We start from the raw sequence: 25,206 nt of genomic DNA on the forward strand, positions 1-25,206 counted from the left end.
AGAAGCAACAGTTAGAACCAGACATGGAACAACAGACGGGTTCCAAATCGGGAAAGGAGTACGTTAAGGCTGTATATTGTCACCCTGCTTGTTTAACTGATACACAGAGTACATCATGCGAACTGCCACGCTGGATGAAGCACAAGCTGGAATTAAGACTGCCAGAAGAAATATCAATAACTTCAGATACACAGATGATACCCCCTTTATGACAGAAAGCAAAGAAATAAAAAGCCTCTTGATAAAAGTGAAAGAGATGAGGGAAAAAGCTGGCTGAAAACTCAACATTCAAAAAACTAAGATCATGTCATCTGGTCTCATCATTTCATGGCAAATGCATGGGGAAACAATGGAAACAGAGAAAGACTTTATTTTGCAGGGCTCCAAAATCACTGTAGTGGCTGCAGACATGAAATTAAAAGATGCTAACTCCATGGAAGAAAAGCTATGACCGCCCTAGACAGCATATTAAAAAGCAGAGACGTTACTTTGCCAACAAAGGTCTGTCTAGTTAAAGCTATGGTTTTTCCAGTAGTCATGTAGGGATGTGAGAGTTGGACTATAAAGGCGGCTGAGGGCTGAAGAACTGATGCTTTTCAACTGTGGTGTTGGAGAAGACTCTTGAAGAGTCCCCTGGACTGCAAGGAGATCCAGCCAGTCCATCCTAAAGGAAATCAGTCCTGGGTGTTCAGTGGAGGGACTGATGTTGAAGCTGAAACTCCAATACTTTGGCCACCTGATGTGAAGGGCTGACTCACTGGAAAAGACCCTGATCCTGCTAAAGTTTGAAGGCAGGAGGAGAAGGGGATGACAGAGGATAAAATGGTTAGATGGCATCACCAACTCCATGTACATGAGTTTGAGCAAGCTCCGGGAGTTGTTGATGGACTCTGAAGCCCGGCATGCTGCAGTCCATGAGGTCGCAAAGAGTCAGACACGAATGAATGACTGAACTCACTGAACCTTACAACCTCACTACTGTAAGGCCACAAGACAGATTCAGAGAGACTTGTTGAAGGTCACTAAGACCACACAGAGCAAGAACCCAGATGGAGGTATTCCTGTGATAAAAGTGTTCAAGGAAAATAAGATCCAACAGAGAGATAGACACACAGACAACAGGAATAAGACATACCTTGTGGCTCAGACAGTAAAGAATCTGCCTGCAGTGCAAGTGACCCAGGTTTGATTCCTGGGTTGGGAAGATCCCTTGGAGAAGAGAATGACTACCCAGTCCACTACTCTTGCTTGAGAAACTCCACTACAGAGGAGTCTGGCAGGCTACAGTCCATAGGGTCAGAGTTGGACATGATTGAGCAACTAAGCATATGCATTTATATATATACATATTTTATATATATATATATATATATATATGAAATTCTGAAGTACAATTTAATGATTGCTAGATTTTTTTTGCTTTGTTTCCCTGGACCTGTTTTTGCATACAACTCATGGACACCTTTGCTATATCAGTAATCACTAAATGAAACAAATTTCATCATCTAATGAAATCCTAGTGCCTAATCTCCAGATAAATTATTATATAAATCAGGATTTGGGTGAAACTGACCCTCAAATATACAAATACCATTGAGATAATTTTAGATACTCCACTTTCTTTGTAGCTGATACCCAGTGGTTTGTGGCACTTTAATGCTATTATTTCTTAGATTTAATCAGTTTATTGTGTTGGAATTTCCCAAGGTCATCCATTAACCTAGTGTGTTCTTTGCTAATGGAGATAAACCATCCCTGAATCTTAGATGAGGTAACTGGTCTACTGTTGTTGCAACTTTTAAAGTTACTAATATTGTTTTGTATCTAAATGATCCCATTTAGAATCTGTTGTTCATTGTTCAGTTGCTAAGTCGTGTCCGTCTCTTTGCCACCCCAAAGACCACAGTGCGGTCTACAGTACGCCAAGCTTCCCTGTCCTTCACTATCTCCCAGAGCTTGCTCAAACTCATGTCCACTGAGTCCATGATGCCATCCAACCATTTCATCCTCTGGCATCCCCTTCTCCTCATGCCCTCCGTCTTCCCCAGCATTAGGGTCTTTTCCAATAAGTCAGTTCTTCACATCAAGTGGCCAAAGTACTGGAGCTTCAACTTCAGCATCAGTCCTTCCAATGAATACTCAGGACTGATTTCCTTTAGAATTGACTGTTTTCATGTCCTTGCAGTCGAAGGGGCTCTCAAGAGTCTCCTCTAGTGCAATTTCAAAGCACCAATTTTTTGGTGCTCGGCCTTCTTGATGGTCCAACTCTCAAATTCATACATGACTACTGGAAAAACCATAGCTTTGATTATACAGACCTTTGTTGGCAAAGTGATGTCTCTGCTCTTTAAGCCGCTGTCTAGGTTTGTCATAGCCAAAAGACTTTTAATTTCATGGCTGCAGTCACCATTTGTAGTGATTTTAGAGCCCAAGAAAGTAAAATCTGTCATTGTTTCCTCTTTTCCCTCTTCTATTTGCCATGGAGTGATGGGGTTCAATGCTATTATCTTAGCTTTCTGAATGCTGAGTTTAGAATCTACTACAAGATTCTATAAGATTTTATTTTCTTGGGCTCTAAAATCACTGAAGATGGTGACTGTAGCCATGAAATTAAGAGGCTTGCTCCTTGGAAGGAAAGCTATGATGAACCTAGACAGCATATTAAAAAGCAGAGACATTACTTTGCCAACAAAGATGCATCTAGTCAAAGCTATGGTTGTTCCAGTAGTCATGTATGAATGTGATAGTTGGGCCATAAAGAAAGCTGAGCACCGAAGAATTGATGTTTTTGAACTGTGGTGTTGGAGAAGACTCTTGAGACTCCCTAGGACTGCAAGGAGATCCAACCAGTCAATCCTAAAGGAAATCAGTCCTGAATATTCATTAGCAGGACTGATGCTGAAGGTAAAACTCCATTACTTTGGCCACCTGCTGTGAAGAGCTGACTCTTTTGAAAAGACTCTGATGCTGGGAAAGATTGAAAGCGGGAGGAGAAGGGGATGACAGAGGATGAGGTGGTTTGATGGCATCACCAACTCCATGGACTTGAGTTTGAGCAAGCTCTGGGAGTTGGTGATGGACAGGGAAGCCTGGCATGCTGAAGTCCATGGAGTCGCAAAGAGCTGGACACGACTAAGTGACTGAGTGAGTGAGTGAAGTCGCTCAGTCGTGTCTGACTCTTTGCGTCCCCATGGACTGTAGCCTACCAGGCTCCTCTGTCCATGGGATTTTCCAGGCAATAGTCCTGGATTGGATTGCCATTTCCTTCTCCAGGGGATCTTCCCAACCCAGGGCTCGAACTCAGTTCTCCCTCACTGTAGACAGACGCTTCCATCTGAGCCACCAGGGAAGTCCCAAGTGACTGAACTGAAGTATAAGTAAAATACCTCCAGGGTCCAGATGAATAAAAAGAAGAAAAGCGCATGATCCTAATGATGTTTCTCTTTTCTCTCCCTCTCCCTCTTCTCCCCTCCCCTCTTCTATGTCTCTTCCTCGTTCCCACCCTCCCTTCCTCTCCCTCATTATGCATAGATAAATGTAATTTGTTTAACTACATACACATGAATAAGACTAATTACAATGGACTGAACATATTTATATTAAAAAACAGCTCATAGTGGCAGTCTTCTAAGAACTATAATAGAGTTGACCTGCTCTAATTTTGTCTTTTACATATAAATTAATCCTTTGATTTAAAAATTTCCAAGAGGAATTAGTACCTTTATAGTCATGGAAACTGTAAAAGAGTATTTTTAAACTTTTTGAAGGTGACAGTGGCATGTAAAATTAGTACACTTCATAAAGACATTTGAAGTATTCTATTTTCCAAAAAGCAAAATATTGCTAAATCCATGAACTTAGGTGTTAGTCTAGTGTTTTTAACCATTACTGGGAAACAGAATTCAATAGCAAGCTTTTGTTCTCTATACTGGTATTCACGTACAAATCACACGTGTATATCTGCTACATGTAAGGTGATTGAAGGCCCCTAAGTCTCTGACTGCATGAACTCACTGAACTTTGCATGAGATTTCATTAAGCATACGAGAAAGAATTAAATTATTTTCTAGAAATAAAATTTCATGAAAAATAATTTTTATTCCCCAATAATGGTCAATTTTTTTGTCTTGACTTAAACTTTACCAGTGTTTCCAAGTACATTCTCGTATCTTATCCTTGCAGACATGAGATGACCCATGACAGATACAGTTAATTTTCACTTAGAACTTACTTTGACCAACATACTCAGAAGAATCTGTAACAGTGAAGACAACATCGGTATACTAGGTTCATCTTTCTATGACTTACTATATAAAACCAAATCACAATGTCAACAAATAATGCCTTAGCTACAAGTGCTATTCTTCTTTCTGGAAAATCTGGATAAACTCTTATTACCTAAGAGTTGAAAGTATTATGCTCAATTCTCTTTCTTAGAAGATCCTTTCTAAGACATGCTATCATAAAATGTAGAGAAAAAATAAAAATTGAGAGCTCTGTGAAAACCATGACACCTGCTAAAGAAATTTAATAATTTAACTAGAATTAATACTCCACAAAGGCAACAACTGGTGCCTTGCTTGTAACCTAGAACAGAGCCTGGCACATTCCAGGTCACAACAAATATGTATTATATCAATGAACAAAGGGAAGATGATAGTGAGTATCCTTGGGCACCAAGGATACCAGGAAACCACTGTTCCTTCAGTGGTACACTAGCTCTTGATTAAAGATTAAAGTATATTATTTGTTCATTCACTGAGTCAAAGTATTTACTGAACACCTAGAATATGACAGTTATTAAGGTTTTGTAGAGAAACAGGAAAAAGAAAAACTCTGTTCCTCTACTTAAAAGCTTATCATCTACAGGAGTAATAAGACAAAAATCAAGTACAAAAACATATAAATTAATTTATGAATTGTGAAATAAGGCCACAATAGATACAAACAAGGCACAGTGAGAGAGAAGTTTTCCTATTGGTTGGGGTACAGGGAAGCAGGTACCTGTCTGAATGGTGAGGTGTCAGAAATGAGCTCAAAGCAATGCTCTCCATTTGCAGAATTTAGAGAGATGGTAAAACCATAGGTGGGCCTCTGAATCCTTTAGGGAAAAGGCTTCCCCTTACATGGGTCAGGTACTGAGAGCCTAAGCACAAGTCAGCCAGGCTCTGTGCCTTCCTCCAGGTTTCCCCACGGCATAGCTACTCTCCTCAGCTTGTACCAGGGATTGCGAAGCTCAGGCACACATTCTAGTCCTGGCCATACCCACCACCTATCAGAGATATGGCTTACAGCTTCAACCTTCCCAGTTTTAATTCCTCGGTTAATGAGAATGAGAATAATGGTACTGCACCAGATTGCTGTAATGCTCAAATTCTGAGACAGGGCATTCTGAACATGTGATGTGAACAATGTAACTGTTTACTGTGATTGAAATGACAATTATGACAATGGAGATGATGTGGAAACAATCTGAAATCAAATGCTGATACTTCTATGTTAGCCTATAAGCTTCTCTTTTGCATGTTTATCCATAACAGTACCCAGGGCAGTGGTTTCTAACCAGAAGCACTTAGAAGTGTGTATAGGGGATGAACTAAAACTTTGTTGATGTCACATGACTGCTAGGATATCATGGGATAGCAGGGGTACCAAAGGTTTTGCAGTATGTGAGCCATCCTCACATATCAAAAAGCTGTGCAAGTCAAAGTGTCAATAGTACCTGGAGAGAATTGCTGAGGAACACTCAACAGAAAGGAAGCACCCATTAAATATTTGCTAAAGAAGTGCTACCTATGCTACTGATCTCCTTCACACACAGTAGACTGACAGTCACCTGAAACTGAAATGTAATTCATTCCAAAGTCCCCAACTTTAAATCTGACACATAACAAGCATCTAATGACTGTCTCTTCTACATTCAATCAACAAATCATGACAATCGATGAAACTGCAAGAAATTATAACTATCTAACATGGGTAAGTTAAGGCAACGATGTTCTGACCAAGTATAAGAAGGATACTGGAGAAACAACGGTAAATCCAAGTGATCCTAGGAAAATAAATAAGGGTTTCCTCCATCACCAGACTCACTAGTTTCCATTCTGAAACATGAACATAAATTAATCAAACAAAAAGATTCATTTCTCCTCTGGATATCCCTTTAAAGTAAATGGGTCAAAATTAAGCTTTACGGATGTCTATTGATGTCTCTGGGGAAAAAAAGCCACCAGAAGAGTATACAAAATTGTATTATACTGCATACTTTCGTACTTCAAAAAAACAAAAGTAGTATTTTCAAGAACTTATATGATGGGGACAAAGCAAGTGTTTACAAGAGAACACACTGCTCATAGCAAACACCATTTTCCAACAACACGAGAGAAGACTCTACACACGGACATCACCAGATGGTCAGCACTGAAATCAGACTGATTACATTCTTTGCAGCCAAAGATGGAGTACTGGTGACGGAAAGAAACACCAACACTGCAGAGTGGTTTGAATCTTTATATTTTAACACCTGCTTCTTACAGCTGCTTTATTTTATATCCCTTGCACAACGACCTACAGGGCAAGTTGCCAAACACTATGATTCAGAGACTATACAGTGCGCAGGCGCAGGGCGAGATAACCTTTACCTTGACTTATTTACTGCAGCTAAGACTTTGTTTTGGGGAACTTCCTTATCAACTTAGAATCCGTTTTGTCCCAGGGTCTGTTCCTTTTGAGGAATCAGAGAAACATCCTTGTGTGCAAGAAATGTTCTTGTCCCACGGGAACGAACAGAGGATTCTTAGCTGAACATCTCGTTTGCAAGAATGTTCAGCCCTGGTTGAGAGTCTCGTTTGGAAGCACTTCTCAACCTTCCTTATACCTAGCTCCCTACAATGGAGAAGCTCTACACAGTCAGCAAAAGCAAGACCAGTAGCTGACTGTGGCTCAGATCAAGAACTCCTGATTGAATTGAAGAAAGTAGGGAAAACACTAGACCATTCAGGTATGACCTAAATCAAATCCCTTAGGATTATACAGTGGAAGTGAGAAATAGATTGAAGGGACTAGAGCTGATAGGTAGAGTGCCTGATGAACTATGGACGGAGGTTCGTGACATTGTAAAGGAGACAGTGATCAAGACCATCCCCATGGAAAAGAAATGCAAAAAAGCAAAATGGCTCACTGAGGAGGCCTTACAAATAGCTGTGAAAAGAAAAGAAGTGAAAAGCAAAGGAGAAAAGAAAAGATATAAGCATCTGAATGCAGAATTCCAAAGAATAGCAAGAAGAGATAAGAAAGCCTTCCTCAGTGATCAATGCAAAGAAATAGAGGAAAACAACAGAATGGGAAAGACTAGAGATCTCTTCAAGAAAATCAGAGATACCAAGGGAACATTTCATGCAAAGATGTGCTCAATAAAGGACAGAAATGGTATGGACCTAACAGAAGCAGAAGATATTAAGAAGAGGTGGCAAGAATACACAAAAGAACTGTACAAAAAAGATCTTCACAACCCAGATAATCACGATGGTGTGATTACTCACCTAGACCAGACATCCTAGAATGCGGTCAAGTGGGCCTTAGAAAGCATCACTACAAACAAAGCTAGTGGAGGTGATGGCATTCCAGTCGAGCTATTTCAAATCCTGGAAGATGAGGTTGTAAAGTGCTGCACTCAATATTCTAGCAAATTTGGAAAACTCAGCAGTGGCCATAGGACTGGAAAAGGCCAGTTTTCATTCCAATCCCAAAGAAAGGCAATGCCAAAGAATGCTCAAACTACCACACAATTGCACTCTTCTCACACGCTAGTAAAGTAATGCTCAAAATTCTCCAAGCCAGGTTTCAGCAATACGTGAACCGTGAACTTCCAGATGTTCAAGCTGGTTTTAGAAAAGGCAGAGGAATCAGAGATAAAACTGCCAACATCCGCTGGCTCACTGAAAAAGCAAGAGAGTTCCAGAAAAACATTTATCTCTGCTTTATTGACTATGCCAAAGCCTTTGACTGTGTGGATCACAATAAACTGTGGAAAATTCTGAAAGAGATGGGAATACCAGACCACCTGACCTGCCTCTTGACAAACCTATATGCAGGTCAGGAAGCAACAGTTACAACTGAACATGGAACAAGAGACTGGTTCCAAATAGGAAAAGGAGTAAGTCAAGGCTATATATTGTCACCCTGCTTATTTAACTTCTATGCAGAGTACATCAAGAAATGCAGGGCCAGAAGAAGCACAAGCTAGAATCAAAACTGCCAGGAGAAATATCAATAACTTCAGATATGCAGATGACACCACCCTTACGGCGGAAAGTGAAGAAGAACTAAAAAGCCTCTTGATTAAAGTGAAAGTGGAGAGTGAAAGAGTTGGCTCAAAGCTCAACATTCAGAAAACTAAGAACATGGCATCTGGTCCCATCACTTCATGGGAAATAGATGCTGAAACAGTGGAAACAGTGTCACACTTTATTTTTTGAGCTCCAAAATCACTGCAGATGGTGATTGCAGCCCCGAAATTAAGACACTTACTCCTTGGAAGGCAAGTTATGACCAACCTAGATAGCATATTCAAAAGCAGAGATATTACTTTGCCAACAAAGGTCCGTCTAGTCAAGGCTATGGTTTTTCCAGCGGTCACGTATGGATGTGAGAGTTGGACTGTGAAGAAAGCTGAGCACCGAAGAATTGATTCTTTTGAGCTGTGGTGTTAGAGAGACTCTTGAGAGTCCCTTGGACTGCAAGGAGATCCAACCAGTCCATCCTAAAGGAGATCAGTCCTGGGTGTTCATTGGAAGGACTGATGCTAAAGCTGAAACTCCAATACTTTGGCCACCTCATGCAGAGTTGACTCATTGGAAAAGACCCTGATGTTAGGAGGGATTGGGGGCAGGAGGAAAAGGGGACGACAGAGGATGAGATGGCTGCATGGCATCACGGGCTTGATGGAAATGAGTTTGAGTGAACTCCGGGAGTTGGTGATGGACAGGGAGGCCTTGTGTGCTGTGATTCATTGGGCTGCAAAGAGTTGGACACGACTGAGCGACTGAACTGAACTGAACAAGGCAAATGAATGGACAATATTATGAAACAATGGGAATAGAGAAAAGAAAACATCAGAAGGCCATTTCAAGATTAGATAATCTTCCCTAACCCAAGGAAGAACAAACTCTTCAAAAGAGGTTAAGAGAAAGAAAGCACAGCAAGCCAGTCATAGAGACACGGCGGAAACAGGAGTAAAATGTTAAAAAAGAATATATAAATACAAACAGAAAAACTGAACGTACAAAAATTAAAGAAAATGTTAGTATACTGTATTGGTGTTTTTCTTCCTGGCTTACTTTACTCTATAATAGGCTCCATTTCATCCACCTCATTAGAACTAATTCAGATGTATTCTTTTTAATGGCTGAGTGATACTCCATTGTGTGTATGTACCACAGCTTTCTTATCCATTCGTCTGCTGATGGACATCTAGGTTGCTTCCATGTCCTGGCTGTTATAAACAGTGCTGCGATGAACATTGGGGTATATGTGTCTCCTTCAATCCTGGTTTCCTCAGTGTGTGTGCCCAGAAGTGGGATTGCTGGGTCGTATGGCAGTTCTATTTCCAGTTTTTTAAGGAATCTCCACAGTGTTCTCCATAGTAGCTGTACTAGTTTGCATTCCCACCAACAGTGTAAGAGGGTTCCGTTTCCTCCACACCCTCTCCAGCATTTATTGCTTGTAGACTTTTGGATTGCAGCCATTCTGACTGGCGTGAAATGGTACCTCACTGTGGTTTTGATTTGCATTTCTCTGATAATGAGTGATGTTGAGCATCTTTTCATGCATTGTTAGCCATCTGTAACACCAATACAGTATACTGACACATATATACGGAATTTAGAAAGATGGTAATGATAATCCTGTATGCAAGACAGCAAAAGAGACACAGACGTATAGAACAGTCTTTTGGATTCTGTGGGAGAGGGCGAGGGTGGGAGGATTTGGGTGTGAAACGAATCACCAGACTAGGTTCGATGCATGATACAGGATGCTCGGGGCTGGTGCACTGGGATGACCCAGAGGGATGGTATGGGGAGGGAGGTGGAAGGGGGTTCAGGATGGGGAACACGTGTACACCCATGGCAGATTCATGTTGATGTATGGCAAAACCAATACAATATTGTAAAGTTAAAAAAAAATTAATGGGAGAATTTTTTAGGTTTTAAAAAAGGTTTCAGAACAGAAATGGTAAATTACAACAAATATAGTTTTAGTTGATATTTTTCTTTAACAGAGAAGTGCTTTTTTAAAAACTGAAAATTCAACTGCGAGGATAGAAAAAATTGAATGTTTGAAAGACAAAGAAAACACAACAAATTAAATTTTACAATAGGGGGTTTTGGGGTCTTGGAGAAAACAAAAAGCTAAGTTCTTAAAAATAAATTATTGACACTGATCTAACCAGGAATTGTGTTATAGGAGCTTGGTACGAATTGGGACAGAAAAGAAAAAATTCCCAGAGGAGAGGTAGCATATAAACAAATGAACAAACTGTCATTCAAAGTAATGTTAAAATTCTCATACTGGGTTGGGCCATTCTGAACAAACTTTTTCGCCATCCCAACATAATCAGAAAGCCTCCTAATGTTCTTCTTTAGAGATATTAAATATATCACCAGTGGATACTTAGCAATCTCCATTTATTATGACCAGTTCATCTAAACAAAGTGATAACTTATTGGATGTTTGAAAAAATTCCTAGAAATTTATAGTAGGTCTGTAAAAGTACTGAAGTTAAATTTTATTTTTTAAAGTGTTGAATTTTGTCAAAGGAATATCACAAAGAGCCAAATTTTCTTCAGGATGAGCACATAGATTCTTGAATTTGGATATACATAATGGTTTAAATCCTCTTTCCTTTATAGCCTCACTTTGTATTGACCTATTCTGAAGTGAACTTGATGGAAAGAGAACTTCTAAAAAGATCTCAAGTGTCTATATAGCTTACAAGTATCATCCTGAATCAGAGCCCAAACATTCTCCATGTCCAGCTCTATCTGTTGTATCTTGACCTGCATACAGATTTCTCAGTAGGCAGGTCAGGTGGTCTGTTATTCCCATCTCTTGAAAAATTTTCCACAGTTTGTTGTAATCCCCATAGTCAAAGGCTTTGGCATAGTCAATAAAGAAAAAGTACAGTATACTAACACATATATATGGAATTTAGGAAGATGGCAATGACGACCCTGTATGCAAGACAGGGAAAGAGACACAGATGTGTATAACGGACTTTTGGACTCAGAGGGAGAGGGAGAGGGTGGGATGATTTGGGAGAATGACATTCTAACATGTATACTATCATGTGAATTGAATCGCCAGTCTATGTCTGACGCAGGATACAGCATGCTTGGGGCTGGTGCATGGGGATGACCCAGAAAGTTGTTATGGGGAGGGAGGTGGGAGGGGGGTTCATGTTTGGGAATGCATGTAAGAATTAAAGATTTTAAAATTTAAAAAATAAAAAACTAAAATTAAAAAAAATAAAAATAAAAAAATAAAAAAAAATAAAAAAATATTTTTTATTATTTGGAAAACACTTATTATTTGAAAAATAAAAGGTATTCAGTTTGGAAAAAAAAAAAAAAGAAAAAAAGAAAAAGTAGATATACTTCTCAGAAAAGGCATTGGCACCCCACTCCAGTACTTTTGCCTAGAAAATCCCATGGACGGAGGAGCCTGGTAGGCTGCAGTCCATGGGGTCGCTAGAGTCGGGCACAACTGAGTGACTTCACATTCACTTTTCACTTTTATGCACTGGAGAAGGAAATGGCAACCCACTCCAGTGTTCTTGCCTGGAGAATCCCAGGGATGGGGGAGCCTGGTGGGCTGCCGTCTATGGGGTCACACAGAGTCAGACACGATTGAAGCAACTTAGCAGCAGCAGCAGATATATTTCTGGAACTCTCTTGCTTCGATGAACCAACAGATGTTGATCTCTGGTTCCTCAGTCTTTTCTAAATCTAGCTTGAACATCAGGAAGTTCATGGTTCACGTACTGTTGAAGCCTGGCTTGGAGAATTTTGAGCATTACTTTGCTAGCATGTGAGATGAGTGCAACTGTGTGGTAGTTTGAACATTCTTTGGCACTGTCTTTCTTTGGGGTTGGAATCCTAAATGCCATTGGACTTTTCCAGTCCAGTGGCCACTGCTTAGTTTTCCAAGTTTGCTGGCATATTGAGTGTAGCACTTTAACAACATCATCTTTTAGGACTTGAAATAGCTCAACTGGAATTCCATCACCTCCACAAGCTTTGTTCTTAGTGATGCTTAAGACCCTCTTGACTTCGCATTCCAGGATGTCTGGTTCTAAGTGAGTGATCACACCATTGTGGTTATCTGGGCCATGAGCATCTTTTTTGTATAGTTCTTCTGTGTATTTTTGCCACCTCTTTTTAATATTTTCTGCTTCTGTTAGCTCCACACCTTTTCTGTCCTTTATTGTGACCATTTGTTTATGAAATGTTCCCTTGGTATCTCTAATTTTCTTGAAGAGATCTCTAGTCATTCCCTTTCTACTGTTTTCCTCTTTCTTTGCACTGATCATTGAGGAAGGCTTTCTTATCTCTCCTTGCTATCCTTTGGAACTCTGCATTCTTAAAGGGGTATATCTTTTCTCATTTGTCTTTCACTACTCTTCACATCTATTTGTAAGGCCTCCTCAGACACCTATTTTGCATCTCTTTTTCTTGGGGATGGGCTTGATCAGTGCTTCCTGTATAATGCCACAAACCTCCATCCATAGTTCTTCAGGTACTGTGGGCAAGAATCCCTAGAAGAACTGGAGTAGCCCTCATAGCCAACAAGAGTCCAAAAGGCAGTACTTGGATGCAATCTCAAAAATAAACACAATGATCTCTGTTCATTTCCAAGGCAAACCATTCAATGTCACAGTAATCCAAGTCTATGCCCTGACAAGCTGAAGAAGCTGAAGTCAAACGGTTCTACGAACACTTACAAGGCCTTCTAGAACTAACACCCCAAAAAGATGCCCTTTTCATTATAGAGGACTGGAAAATACAAAAGTAGGAAGTCAAGAAATACATGGAGTAACAGGCAAATTTAGCCTTGGAGTACAGAATGAAGCAGAGCAAAGTCTAATAGAGTTCTGCCAAGAACGCACTGGTCACAGCAAACACCTTCTTCCAACAACACAAGCGAAGACTCTACACATGGACATCACCAGATGGTCAATACAGAAATCAGACTGCTTATATTCTCTGCAGCCAAAGATAGAGAAGCTCTATACAATCAGCAAAAACAAGACTGGGAGCTGACTGTGGCTCAGATCATGAACTCCTTAGTGCCAAATTCATACTTAAACTGAAGAAAGCAGGGAAAACCACTAGACAATTCAGGTAGGACCTAAATCCAATCCCTTAGGATTTCTGTTCCCCTTCATCCCCTGGGTAAACCGTTTACCCACCGCGGCCATAAAGCACTTCCTCCCAAAGCAGCGGAGAAGCCAGGCAGGGTGACGCCCTGCACCCATGGCCCTCATGCGGCAGGCCAGACAGGCCTGCGCGGCAGGGAGGTTGGGCTCAGCCAGGCCAGGCAAGTCCCCGGCCGCGCGGGTCTGAGACCACGTCGAGACCATGGGCAGTGCTGGCTTGGGAGCGGCGCCTGCAAGGACCGCGCGGCGGGGTCGGGCAGGTACACTCACAATTTCAGCATCCACTCGCCCTGCATCACCAGCGTCCAGTTGGAAGCTGTCATGGGCCGCACTAGGCTCTGCTCCGGCGGCCGCGCGGCCTGCTCCCGGTCGGCCTCCGCCTCTGCCACCGCCACGACCCAAGCGGCCAGAAGCGCCGCGAACAGCGGGCCGCGGCGCCCTCCCGCCATACCGGGACGCGGAGCCGGGCTCTTCCCGGGGCTATGGAGAAGGGCGCGGCAGACCCGCCGACCCGGCCTTCCCAGGCGGTGCGCCAAAAGGCCTGTCCGGCCCGCTGCGCCGGCGGCCGCCCGCCTCTTACAGGCCCGGGCCACCGAGGCCACGCCCCTTCCGCCTAGACTCGCCGTTGCCCGGGGCGTCGGTTGCCTTGGCAACGGCCGCCCTTCCTTCCTGACGGCAGTGTTGAAGATAAGCTGTGACCCAATGTTGCATAATCAGAGCCTGACAGGCTAATTCCAAGTAACCACAAGTGACAGGTTGGCGCATGTGGTTTCTTTCTAAGGAGAAAAGTGGCCAGTAATTAAAATATGCATCCTCTATTCAATGATAGCAAAAATAGCAGCAGTGGACTGCAAGTAAACTGTTTTACTGTAATGAAAAGAGAAGGGATGCGTTGGGCATCCCTTACTGAAAAGGAGAGGAAATTTTAAGTACTCTTTGCATGTGTATAATGAAATAGCACTGCCTAATAGTAAACAATGAATCCAGACCGTGCCGTTTTAATTTTTTACGAATTGTTTAAAGCATGGATGCTAACAGATAAAATGAATCAGTTTATAGGAATAGTGCCAGTTGCAATAAAATGGACCTCGAGCTCCTCTTGGCTACACATTTGTCAGATCTAAAATGAGAGTAACCTTAAATTATTTGCAGATCTCTTTCCAGATACACGTTTCATGCATCTGTACCTTGAGATTACCACACACAAGAATGTATGACAATTACAATTAGAGTCCGGGTGTGCTTTTACACGGAGAAGGCAATGGCAAACCACTCCAGTACTCTTGTCTGGAAAATCCCATGGACGGAGGAGCCTGGTAGGCTGCAGTCCATGGGGTTGCGAAGAGTCAGACACGACTGTGCGACTTCACTTTCACTTTTCACTTTCATGCAGTGGAGGAGGAAATGGCAACCCACTCCAGTGTTCTTGCCTGGAGAATCCCAGGGAGGGCGGAGCCTGGTGGGCTGCCGTCTATGGGGTCGCACAGAGTCGGATACCACTGAAGCGACTTATCAGCAGCAGCAGCAGTGCTTTTACAAAGTTTGGTTTAAAAGAATTTATTACATATGTAAAGCACAGTGTGGTCCACTTATTATGAAAACAGTAATTTCCGTCCTGGGCTTAAAGACAACTAGAAGACTAAGAGTACTGCAAGGAACATGAGATCAGTATCCAATCTGTACTTACAGGTAAGAAAAAGAAAGGTGAATTTTGCCTGCAGAGACAATCATACTCTAGTTCAGTTCAACTGAGTTGTTCAATTGTGTCTGACTCTTTGCAACCCAATGGATTGCAGCATGCCAGGCTTCCCTGTCCGTCACCAATTCCTGGAGCTTGCTCAAACTCATGTCCATCGAATCAGTGATGCCATCCAACCATATCATTCCCTATCATCCTCTTCTCCTGCCTTCAATCCTTCCCAGCCTCAGAATCTTTTCCAATGAGTGAATTCTTCACATTAGGTGCCCAAAGTACTGGAGCTTCAGCTTCAACATTAGTCCTTCCAATGAATATTCAGGACTGATATAATTTAGGATTGACTGGTTTGATCTCCTTAGGACTCTCAAGAATCTTCTTCAACAGCATCCATTCTTCAGTGCTTAGCTTTATTTATAGTCCAACTCTCACATCCATACATGACTAGTGGAAAAACCAAAGCTTTGACTAGACGGACCTTTGTTGGTAAAGTAATGTCTGTTTTTTTAATATGCTGTCTATGTTGGTCATAGCTTTTCTTCCAAGGAGCAAGCATCTTCTAATTTCATGGCTGCAGTTACCATCTGCAGTGATTTTGGAGCCCAAGAAATAAAGTCTGTCACTGTTTCTGTTGTTTCCCCATCTATTTGCCATGAAGTGATGGGACTGGATGCCACCATCTTCATTTTTTGAATGTTGATTTTTAAGCCAGCTTTTTCACTCTCCTCTTTCACTTTTCATCAAGATGCTCTTCAGTTCCTCTTCACTTTCTGCCATAGGGTGGTGTCATCTGCATATCTGAGGTTATTGATATTTCTCCCAGAAATCTTGATTCCAGCTTGTGCTTCATCCTGCCCAGTGGTTCTCATGATGTACTCTGCATATAAGTTAAATAAGCAGGGTGACTGATAGGACCCACATGGGGTCTCATTGATAAAATAGCTCATTATGTCAACCTCACAAACAAAGAATAAATCACAGTGTTCTGTGAGACTGACCAAATTACCCAAATGGCATCATGTTATCGCACTGGTGCCTAACTTCTCAAAGCTGCAAGAGCACCAGATTCCGGACCTCCAGCTATGTGACCATTCCTTCAAAGAATTTTCATTGGTGGGGTATAAGAAGGACTCTGTCAGAAACAGAGAATGCTGGTTCTCCTTAAGAGCCAGTCACCCGCTCTTTTCCCTCTAATACATTTCCTTTTCTTGCCTGACTGCCCGACTCACTCTTTTTCTCTCTGCACTAACCTTACAGCAACAATACAGACTTGATGTACTTCTTTCTCAATTTGGAACCAGTCCACTGTTCCATGTCTGGTTCTAACTGTTGCTTCTTGACTTGCATACAGATTTTTCAGGAGGCAGGTAAGCCTGTCTTGTAGTCCCATCTTTTGAAGAACTTTCTGCACTTTATTGTGATCCACATGGTCAAAGGCTTTGGCGTAGTCAATAAAGGAGAAGTAGATGTCTTTCTGGAACTCTCTTGCATTTTCGATGATCCAATGGATGTTGGCAATTTAATCTCTAGTTCCTCTGCTTTCTCTAAATCCATTTTGAACATCTGGAAGTTTTTGGTTCACAGACTTTTGAAGCCTCACTTGGAGAATTTTGAGAATTACTTTGCTATCATGTGAGATTGCTGCAGAAACCAGTACTATGAGAAACCAAGCACCACACTCGGAGAGTTAGAGATCTCAGGTTTATTATGCTGGCAGGCCCAGAGGAGTTCACACTCCAAGCTCTGAGCCCCAAACAAAAGGAGTTATACAGTTTTTACACATGAACAGGCATAATTAAGCAGGCTTATGGGTCTGCAGGGGCTAGGTGATTGCAAAGAGCAGGACAAGGGTGACTGAAATAAGCTCTAGTTCCTGGTACTGTGAGTCCCCATTTTCTGAGACTTATGTGATCCAGGTTTTGCAAGGAGCAGGCTGAGTTATAGAGGCAGAAGCAGCAGGAGGTTATATAAAAGTGCAATTGTGTGGTATTTAACTTGCTGATATATTGAGTGCAACACTTTCACAGCATTATCTTTTAGGATTTCAAAGAGCTCCACGGGAATTCCATCACCTCCACTAGCTTTGTTCCTAGTGATATTTCCTAAGGCCCACTTGACTTCAGACTCCAGGATGTCTGGCATTAGGTAAGTGATCATACCATTGTGGTTATCTGGGTTATTTGGCCTCAGGCCAACAAACAGGGAGGAAACACAGCCCCACCCATCAAAGAAATTTGGATTTACTGAGTATGGTCCCACCCATCAGAACAACACCCAGTTTTCCCCACAGTTAGTTTCTCTCATTAGGAAGCTTCCATAAGCCTCATCTTTATTCATTACAGGGCAGACAGACTGAAAACCACAGTCACAGAGAACTAGCCAAACTGATCAAATGTATCACAGCCTTGCCTAACCCAGTGAGACTCTGAATCATGCTGTGTGGGGCCACCCAAGACAGACGGGTCATGGTGGAGATTTCTGACAAAACGTGGTCCACTGGAGAAGGGAATGGAAAACCACTTCAGTATTCTTGCCTTGAGAACCCCATAAACAGTGTGAAAAGGCAAAAAGATAGGACCTGAAAGATGAATTCCCCAAGTCAGCAAGTGCCAATATGCTACTGGAGAAGGGTGGAGAAATAACTCCAGAAAGAATGAAAAGAAGGGCTGAAGTGAAAACAACACCCAGTTGTGGATGTGACTGGTAATGGAAATAAAGTCCGACGCTGTAAAGAGCAGTATTGCATAGGAACCTGGAATGTTAGATTCATGGGTCAAGGTAAATTAAAAGTGGTCAAACAGGAGTGGCAAGAGTGAACATCAACATTTTAGGAATCAGTGGACTAAAATGGACTGAAATCGGTGAATTTAATTCAGATGGCCATTATATCTACTGCGGTGGGCAAGAATCCCTTAGAAGAAATGGAGTAGCCATCATAGTTAACAAAAAGTCCTAAATGCAGTATTTGGGTGCAATCTCAAAAATGACAGAATGATCTCTCTTTGTTTCCAAGGCAAACCATTCAATATCACAGTAATCCAAGTCTATGCCCCAACTACTAATGCTGAAGAAGCTGAAGTTGAATGGTTCTGTGAAGACTTATAAGACCTTCTAGAACTAACACCAAAGAAATGATGTCCTTTTCATCATAGCGGACTGGAATGCAAAAGTAGGAAGTCAAGAGATCATACCTGAACTAGGTGTTAATTGTAGTTGCTCAATTCTATGTGGAATCAGTCCTCATTCTCAAAATATAGGACCCAGTTTTACAAACCATTGTAAATTTGGATGAAGTCCTTGAAATAAATGTTACCAAAAATCAGCTATCTTTTACAGATCAATCCTATAAACTCAGTGGAAAATACTTTGTTTTTAAAAAGAAATAGCATACACAAATTCTATTATTCTTTTCAGTGTCCCTTATATATGTAAGGGTCTTCATTGGTGTCTCAGATGGTAAAGAGTCTGCTTGCAGTGCAGGAGACCTGATTCAGTCCCTGGGTTGGGAAGATCCCCTGGATAAGGAAATGGAACCCACTCCAGTACTCTTGCTGGAAAATCCACAAGACAGTGGAGCCTGGCAAGCTATAGTCCGTGGGGTCATAAAGAATCAGACATGAGTGAGTGATTTCACTTTCTTTCTTTTGTATATGTACATGATTGGCAAAATATTTTTTTTCTTAAAAAGATCTGATATTAGGAAATTACTATTAATTTTGTTGGGTGTGATAAGTGTTATGACTATATCTTATGAAGTCTTTATTAGTTACAGATAGTGAATTATTTATGAGTAAAATGATATGATGTCTAGAATTCACTTTAAAATATCCCAGAAATAAAATTCAGGGGGTTGGAAGGAAGATGCATGAAACAAAAGTGGTATCACATCAATCAAAGCTGAATCTAAGCTCATTTTTGCTATTCTCTCTACCCTTGTGGAGGCTGGAAAATTTGCAAAGTGAAAGAGAGTATCATGGCTAAAGTTCTTCCTTGTTAACACAAATGACCTTCAGACTAGAGTCAGTAGGAAGGTGTCTAGCAAGAATGTGTGGGCAAGTGAATGTGGTGGGGTGGCATAGATGAGAGATAGCACTGGCCTGACACTTCTTACCTTTGTGACTTGGAGCTAAAATCATTTAACACCAATTTTCTGTTTAAATGCAGGTAATAATAGAGCCTACTGTAGATGGTGGCTGTAAGATTAAATGAGATAAATAAAATGCCAGGGTTCAATCCTTCTTTGCATTTAAAGCATGGGATCACAGTTTATAGAAGATTGGTACATGGTAATGGGGAAAAGAGTTTTTTTCCCTAGGGTAGTTTCCAATGATGGCACTATGAGGCAGCTATGCTTATACAAAAACACATGGTTCCTAATAGGAAAAGAAAGTGAAGTAACAAATAGTCCAATAGTAGAAAGTTCAAATACATGGTAATGAACAAAGACCTTGGTAAAAGGTAAAATTGGTAATATTGGGCTTAATATTATGAAGATAATCAACAAGGGTTGAGGAGATTGTATTCAGATTGTAAACTCTGTAATAATAGGGCATAGAAGTAATGCACAGTGGTTTTCATAAGAGGATGGGAAAACTGGCATGGAGATATTAAATAAGCTACACAGTGCTGTCAAAATTAGTCCTAAAGTGATAATAGCACAGGAATTTAATTACACACAGATTTGCTAAATGCCTTATAGGAACAAGAGGGAGAATTATTAAATAGCACACCTCCAAGAACAGATAGTAGAAGAAGCCATACATGATTCAAATAAACTGAGTTGTCCCAAGCTAGTGACTAGAAATGAACCCATAAGGAGCCTTGATAGGCCTCTAAGAAACAGCAACTCCTTTGGGGAAATCAATTAATTTTTTTCAGAACTAATAAGTAACTTCAGGGAAAGTTGCATACAACAGAAACAGACACAGATCAATTCTCTTCTTCTATACCAGTAAGAATTAGTTTTAAAATGTAATATGGAAAAACATCTCATCAACAAAATCTATAAAACTACCTAAAGAAAGAAGGAGAGAAACATGCAAGACATACGAAGAAAGCTAGAGGATTTTGTCGGAGAAGGCAATGGCAGCCCACTCCGGTACTCTTGCCTGGAAAATCCCATGGACAGAGGAGCCTGGTGGGCTTCAGTCCATGGGGTCGCTAAGAGTTGGGCACGACTGAATGACTTCACTTTCACTTTTCACTTTCATGCAGTGGAGAAGGAAATGGCAACCCACTCCAGTGTTCCTGCCTGGAGAATCCCAGGGACGGCGGAGCCTGGTGGGTTGCCGTCTATGGGGTCGCACAGAGTCAGACACGACTGAAGCAACTTAGCAGCAGCAGCAGCAGCAGCAGCAGCAGCAGTAGCAGAGGATTTTGTATGGTGATGTCAATTTTCCCAAATTAATCTATAAATCCAACATAATAGGATTCAAAATGCAACCAAGTTCTTTTACATAGCATTCTAAAAATTTATATTAAAAAGCTAATGCTTAAGTCAAACTAACAGAATTTTTTTTAAAAACTGATGTAGGTCTTGCCTGAGTATTAAATCTACTATAAAGTTACAGTAAAGCAGGGAGGTATTGGTATAAGAAAAAGCAAACAGATAAATGGATCAGAGTAAAGACTCAAGAAGTGAAACTGTTTGTATATGGATATTTATATATGTTAAAGGTGGTATAGTTAACAGGATAAGGTAGACTTAGGTTGCCTTAACAAACAACAAGCCTCCCAAATTTCGGAGGTTTGACTCAAAAAGCTCCTTTCTATGTCGTGTAAAATCCACTTCTGTCTAAGAGACTCTGGGGAAACTGAACATTATGCAAGCTCTACACAGTCCAGGCTGCTTCACTCTCACAGCTCTGCCATCTCGATGCAAGGCCTTCTCCGTGATTACAGCAGGGAAAGGGAAAAGAAAAAGCTGCAAGGAGCTTCTGGCTTCCTTAGTCCAGAAGTAGCACATCCTGGTTCAGCTCATGATTCACTGGCCAGAATTAATTATCACTGCCTCACTTGTAGGATGTCCTTCCCAGGTGGTGCTAGTGGTAAAGAACCTGCCTGCCAATGCAAGACATGTAAGAGACTGCAAGTTCGATCCCTGGATCAGGAAGATGCCCTTGAGGAGGGCATGGTAACCCACTCCAGTATTCTTGCCTGGGGAACCCCATGGACAGAGGAGCCTTTCGGGCTATAGTCCGTAGGGTCACATAGAGTCAGACACGACTGAAGCATCTCAGCATGCACTTATACTAAGGGTGGTCATGCATGAGAATTTGAATATTGATGCACACTAATAATGTCCAGAAATGGCATCTCAAATCTGTGGGAGCAATTGGATGAATTCACAATAGTGTTAGGACAATTTCCTCTCCTTCAAGAAAAAAATAAATACCTCTGACTCAATCTATATACCAAAATAATTTTCAGATCCACTAGTAAAAAAGCATACTATAATAAATGTTCCTGGAAAAGTTTTGGGATGATATTTTATGATCATCTGATGGGGGAAAGCCTTCCTGATTAACAAAAGAAACACTGAATCCATAAAGGAATTCTGGTAAATTTGCTACCCAGTTAGACAATTTTAAGTAAAGCCAAACTGTAAATTGACCTGAAATATTTACAACACATAAAGGTTTAGTATCCCTGAAATTCAACAAATTCTAAAAATAATTAAGAAAAGGATATATAGCTCAATAAGGAAAACCAGAAAAGAATATGAATGCAGAGAAGAAATCCAAATGCCAGATGAATATGAAAAACGTAGATACATACTGCAGGTCAGAAAAAGAGTTGCAAATGCAGTTTATTTGATGATTTCCTGTGACTTCCCTTGGAGTACAGACTGCTGTGATGAAGACCAGCCACCCCAAAATTATTTAAAAAATCTTCAGTGAACTCTAAATACAATAGCTCCCTTTCTATAACTACTTGTCCCCTCACTGTATGAATGTATTCTCTGATTACATGCTATTTGGGAACCTGGCAAGCATGTCAGTTTTAAAGTAAGGTTAAGTGGAAACTGGAAAAGAGAGGGGCATAAATTTTAGTCAAAGCAATTGTGTGCTACAAATCTGGCAAATTGTACATGAAAAGGAAAAACAAAACTGTCATGAATCAAGTTTAGATATTATGTGTGATGTTGGGTAGTCTCTAATAATAATCAGGCCCTAGATATTGGAGTATACCAGCTGATGTCTTCATTTCAGTCAACAAATTTTGTGGAGCATGTATTGTGTGCAGGCCTTATGCTAGGTTCCATGAGATCAGTAAAAGTGTGCCACCACTCTTAAGGAGCGAGGCATTAATAACATTAAATGGTAATGATTGAAATAATGCTCAGAAAATATTAAATATTCAACAGTCTAGAGCATTTTGAGTATATCTTTCCTTTTCTCCTTTGCCTTTAGTGTCTCCTCTTTTCTCAGCTATTTGTAAGGCCTCCTCAGACAACCATTTTGCCTTTTTGCATTTCTTTTTCTTGAAGTCGGTCTTGATCACTGCCTCCTGTACAATGTCACAAACCTTTATCCATAGTTCTTCAGCTACCCTGTCTATCAGATCTAATGCCTTGAATCTTTTTGTCACTTCCACTGTATAATCATAAGGGATTTGATTTAGGTCATACCTAGTGGCCTAGTGGTTTCCCTACTTTCTTTAAGTCTGAATTTGGCAATAAGGAGTTCATTATCTGGAGGTAGTCCTAAGATGGCAGAGAAATAGGATGGGGAAACCACTTTCTCCCCCACAAATTCATCGAAAGAACATATGAACACTGAGCAAATTCCACAAAACAACCTCTGAATGCTGGCAGAAGACAGCAGGCACCCAGAAAGGCAGCCCATTGTCTTCAAAAGGAGGTAGGACAAAATATACAAGGTAAAAAGAGAGACAAAAGAGGTAGGGATGGAGATCCGTCCCGTGAAAGGAGTCTTAAAAGAGGAGAAGTTTCCAAACACCAGGAAACACACTCACCAGCAGGTCTTTGGAAGAGTTTTGGAATCTCAGAGGGCAACATAACCGGGAAGAAAAATAAACCCACAGATTACGTGCCTAACAGCAAATCCCAGCACTCGCAGCCATCGCCAGCAAGCTGGGGCTGAACAGGAAGGTGTGGGCTGCATTGCTTAGGGTAAGGACTGGGCCCAAATGCCCTTAGGTCAATCTGAGGGAACTAATGTGAAATAGCAACCCAAATTGTGGGATAGCCAGAGAGAGAGAGAGGAATTCATGGTCTGAGCCACAGTCAGCTCCCAGTCTTGTTTTTGCTGACTCAATATAAACTTTTCCATCTTCAGATGCAAATATAATCAATCTGATTTTGATATTGACCATCTGGTGACATCCATGTGTAGAGTCATCTCTTGTGTTGCTGGAAGAGGGTGTTTGCTATGACCAGTGCCTTCTCTTGGCAAAACTCTGTTAGCCTTTGCCTTGCTTCAATTTGTTCTCCAAGACCAAACTTGCCTGTTACTGTAGGTATCACTTGACTTCCTACTTTTTGCATTTCAGTCCCCTATGATGAAAAGGACATCTTTGTTGGGTATTAGTTCTAGAAGGGCTTGTAGGTCATCATAGAACCGTCCAAATTCAGCTTCTTCAGCATTAGTGGTTGGAGCATATACTTGGATTACTATGATAGTGAATTACCTTGTGATTTACCTTGGAAACGAAGAGAGATCATTCTGTAGTTTTTGAGATTGCACCCAAGGACTGCATTTTGGACTCTTGTTGACTATGAGGACTACTCCATTTCTTCTAAGGGATTCTTGCCCATAGTAATAGATAAAATGATCATCTGAAATAAATTTGCCCATTCCAGTCCATTTTAGTTCACTGATTCCTAAAATGTTGATGTTCACTCTAGCCATCTTCTGACTGACCACATCCAATTTACCTTGATCCATGGACCTAACATTCCAGGTTCCTATGCAATACTGCTCTTTACAGCATCAGATTTTACTTCCATCACCAGTCACATCCACAGCTGGGTGTTCTTTTCACTTTGATTCCATCTCTTCATTCTTTCTGGCATTATTTCTCTACCCTTCTCCAGTAGCATATTGGCACTTGCTGACTTGGGGAGTTCATCTTTCAGTGTCATATCTTCTTGACTTTTCATACTGTTCCTGGGGTTCTCAAGGCAAGAATACTGAAGTGGCTTTCCAGTGGACCACGTATTGTCAGAACTCTCCACCATGACCCGTCCTTACTGGGTGTCCCTACATGGCATGACTCATAGTTTCATTGAGTTAGAGAAGGCTTTGATTCATGTGATGAGTTTGGTTAGTTTTCTGTGATTAGGTTTTCATTCTGTCTGCCCTCTGATGTATAAGGACAAGAGGCTTATGGAAGTTTTCTGATGAGAAACTGATGGTAAGGGTCTTGTTCTGATGGGTGGTGTCATGCTCAGTAAATCTTTAATCCAATATTCTGTTGGTGGGAGTCGGGGGAGTACTCTGTTCCTCTATGTTGTTTGTCCTGAGGCTTAACTATGGTAGAGTTAATGTTGGTAATGGCGACCTCCTTCAAATGGACTTATCCATTTGAATACAATGCACTGTTGTATTCAGTGCCCCTGACCCCACAGGAGGCCACACTTGACCCACACCTCCTCTGGAGACTCCTGGAGTCTGGCTCACAGGCAAGTCTGGCTCAATCTCTTGTGGGGACACTGCTCCTTTCTTCAAGCTTCTGGTGCGCACAAGATTTTCTTTGTGCCCTCCAAGAGTCTGTTTCCCCAGTCCTGTCTAAATTCTGTAATCAAATCCCCCTGGCTTCCAAAGTCAAATCCCTGGGGGTTCTCAGTCCCTTTTCTGGATCCCAGGGTTTGGAAATCTGTTGTGGGACCTAGAAATTTCTGAACAGTGTGAGAATTTCTTTGGAATAATTGTTCAGCAGTTAGTGGGTCATCTGCTTAGCAGCTCTGTGGAGGGGCTAATGGCTACCTTCTGCAAGAAGGTTTATGCCACACTGTGTGTACCAGGTCTGCTACAGCCAGAGGCTCTGTCCCTGTAGCAGACCACTGCTGATCCATGCCTCTGCAGGAGACATTCAAACACTCAAAGGCAGG

General features: G+C 41.3%; 1 protein-coding gene across 2 annotated transcripts in view; it reads right to left on the bottom strand.

Annotated features, from left to right (window-relative positions):
• Positions 1–14,092, bottom strand: part of TMX4 (thioredoxin related transmembrane protein 4) — a 74,548-nt gene extending 60,456 nt beyond the window's left edge. The window contains exon 1 of one of the 2 annotated variants that reach the window (XM_069546380.1): positions 13,706–14,092. In XM_069546380.1, coding sequence (XP_069402481.1) covers positions 13,706–13,884 — 179 coding nt within the window. In that variant the 5' untranslated portion in view covers positions 13,885–14,092. The remainder of the gene's footprint in view (positions 1–13,705) is intronic. The other variant, XM_069546381.1, reaches the window with a different exon arrangement.
• Positions 14,093–25,206: the final 11,114 nt, after the last annotated feature.

This window comes from Ovis canadensis, chromosome 13, assembly GCF_042477335.2.
Source record: "Ovis canadensis isolate MfBH-ARS-UI-01 breed Bighorn chromosome 13, ARS-UI_OviCan_v2, whole genome shotgun sequence".
Classification (NCBI taxonomy): domain Eukaryota; kingdom Metazoa; phylum Chordata; class Mammalia; order Artiodactyla; family Bovidae; genus Ovis; species Ovis canadensis.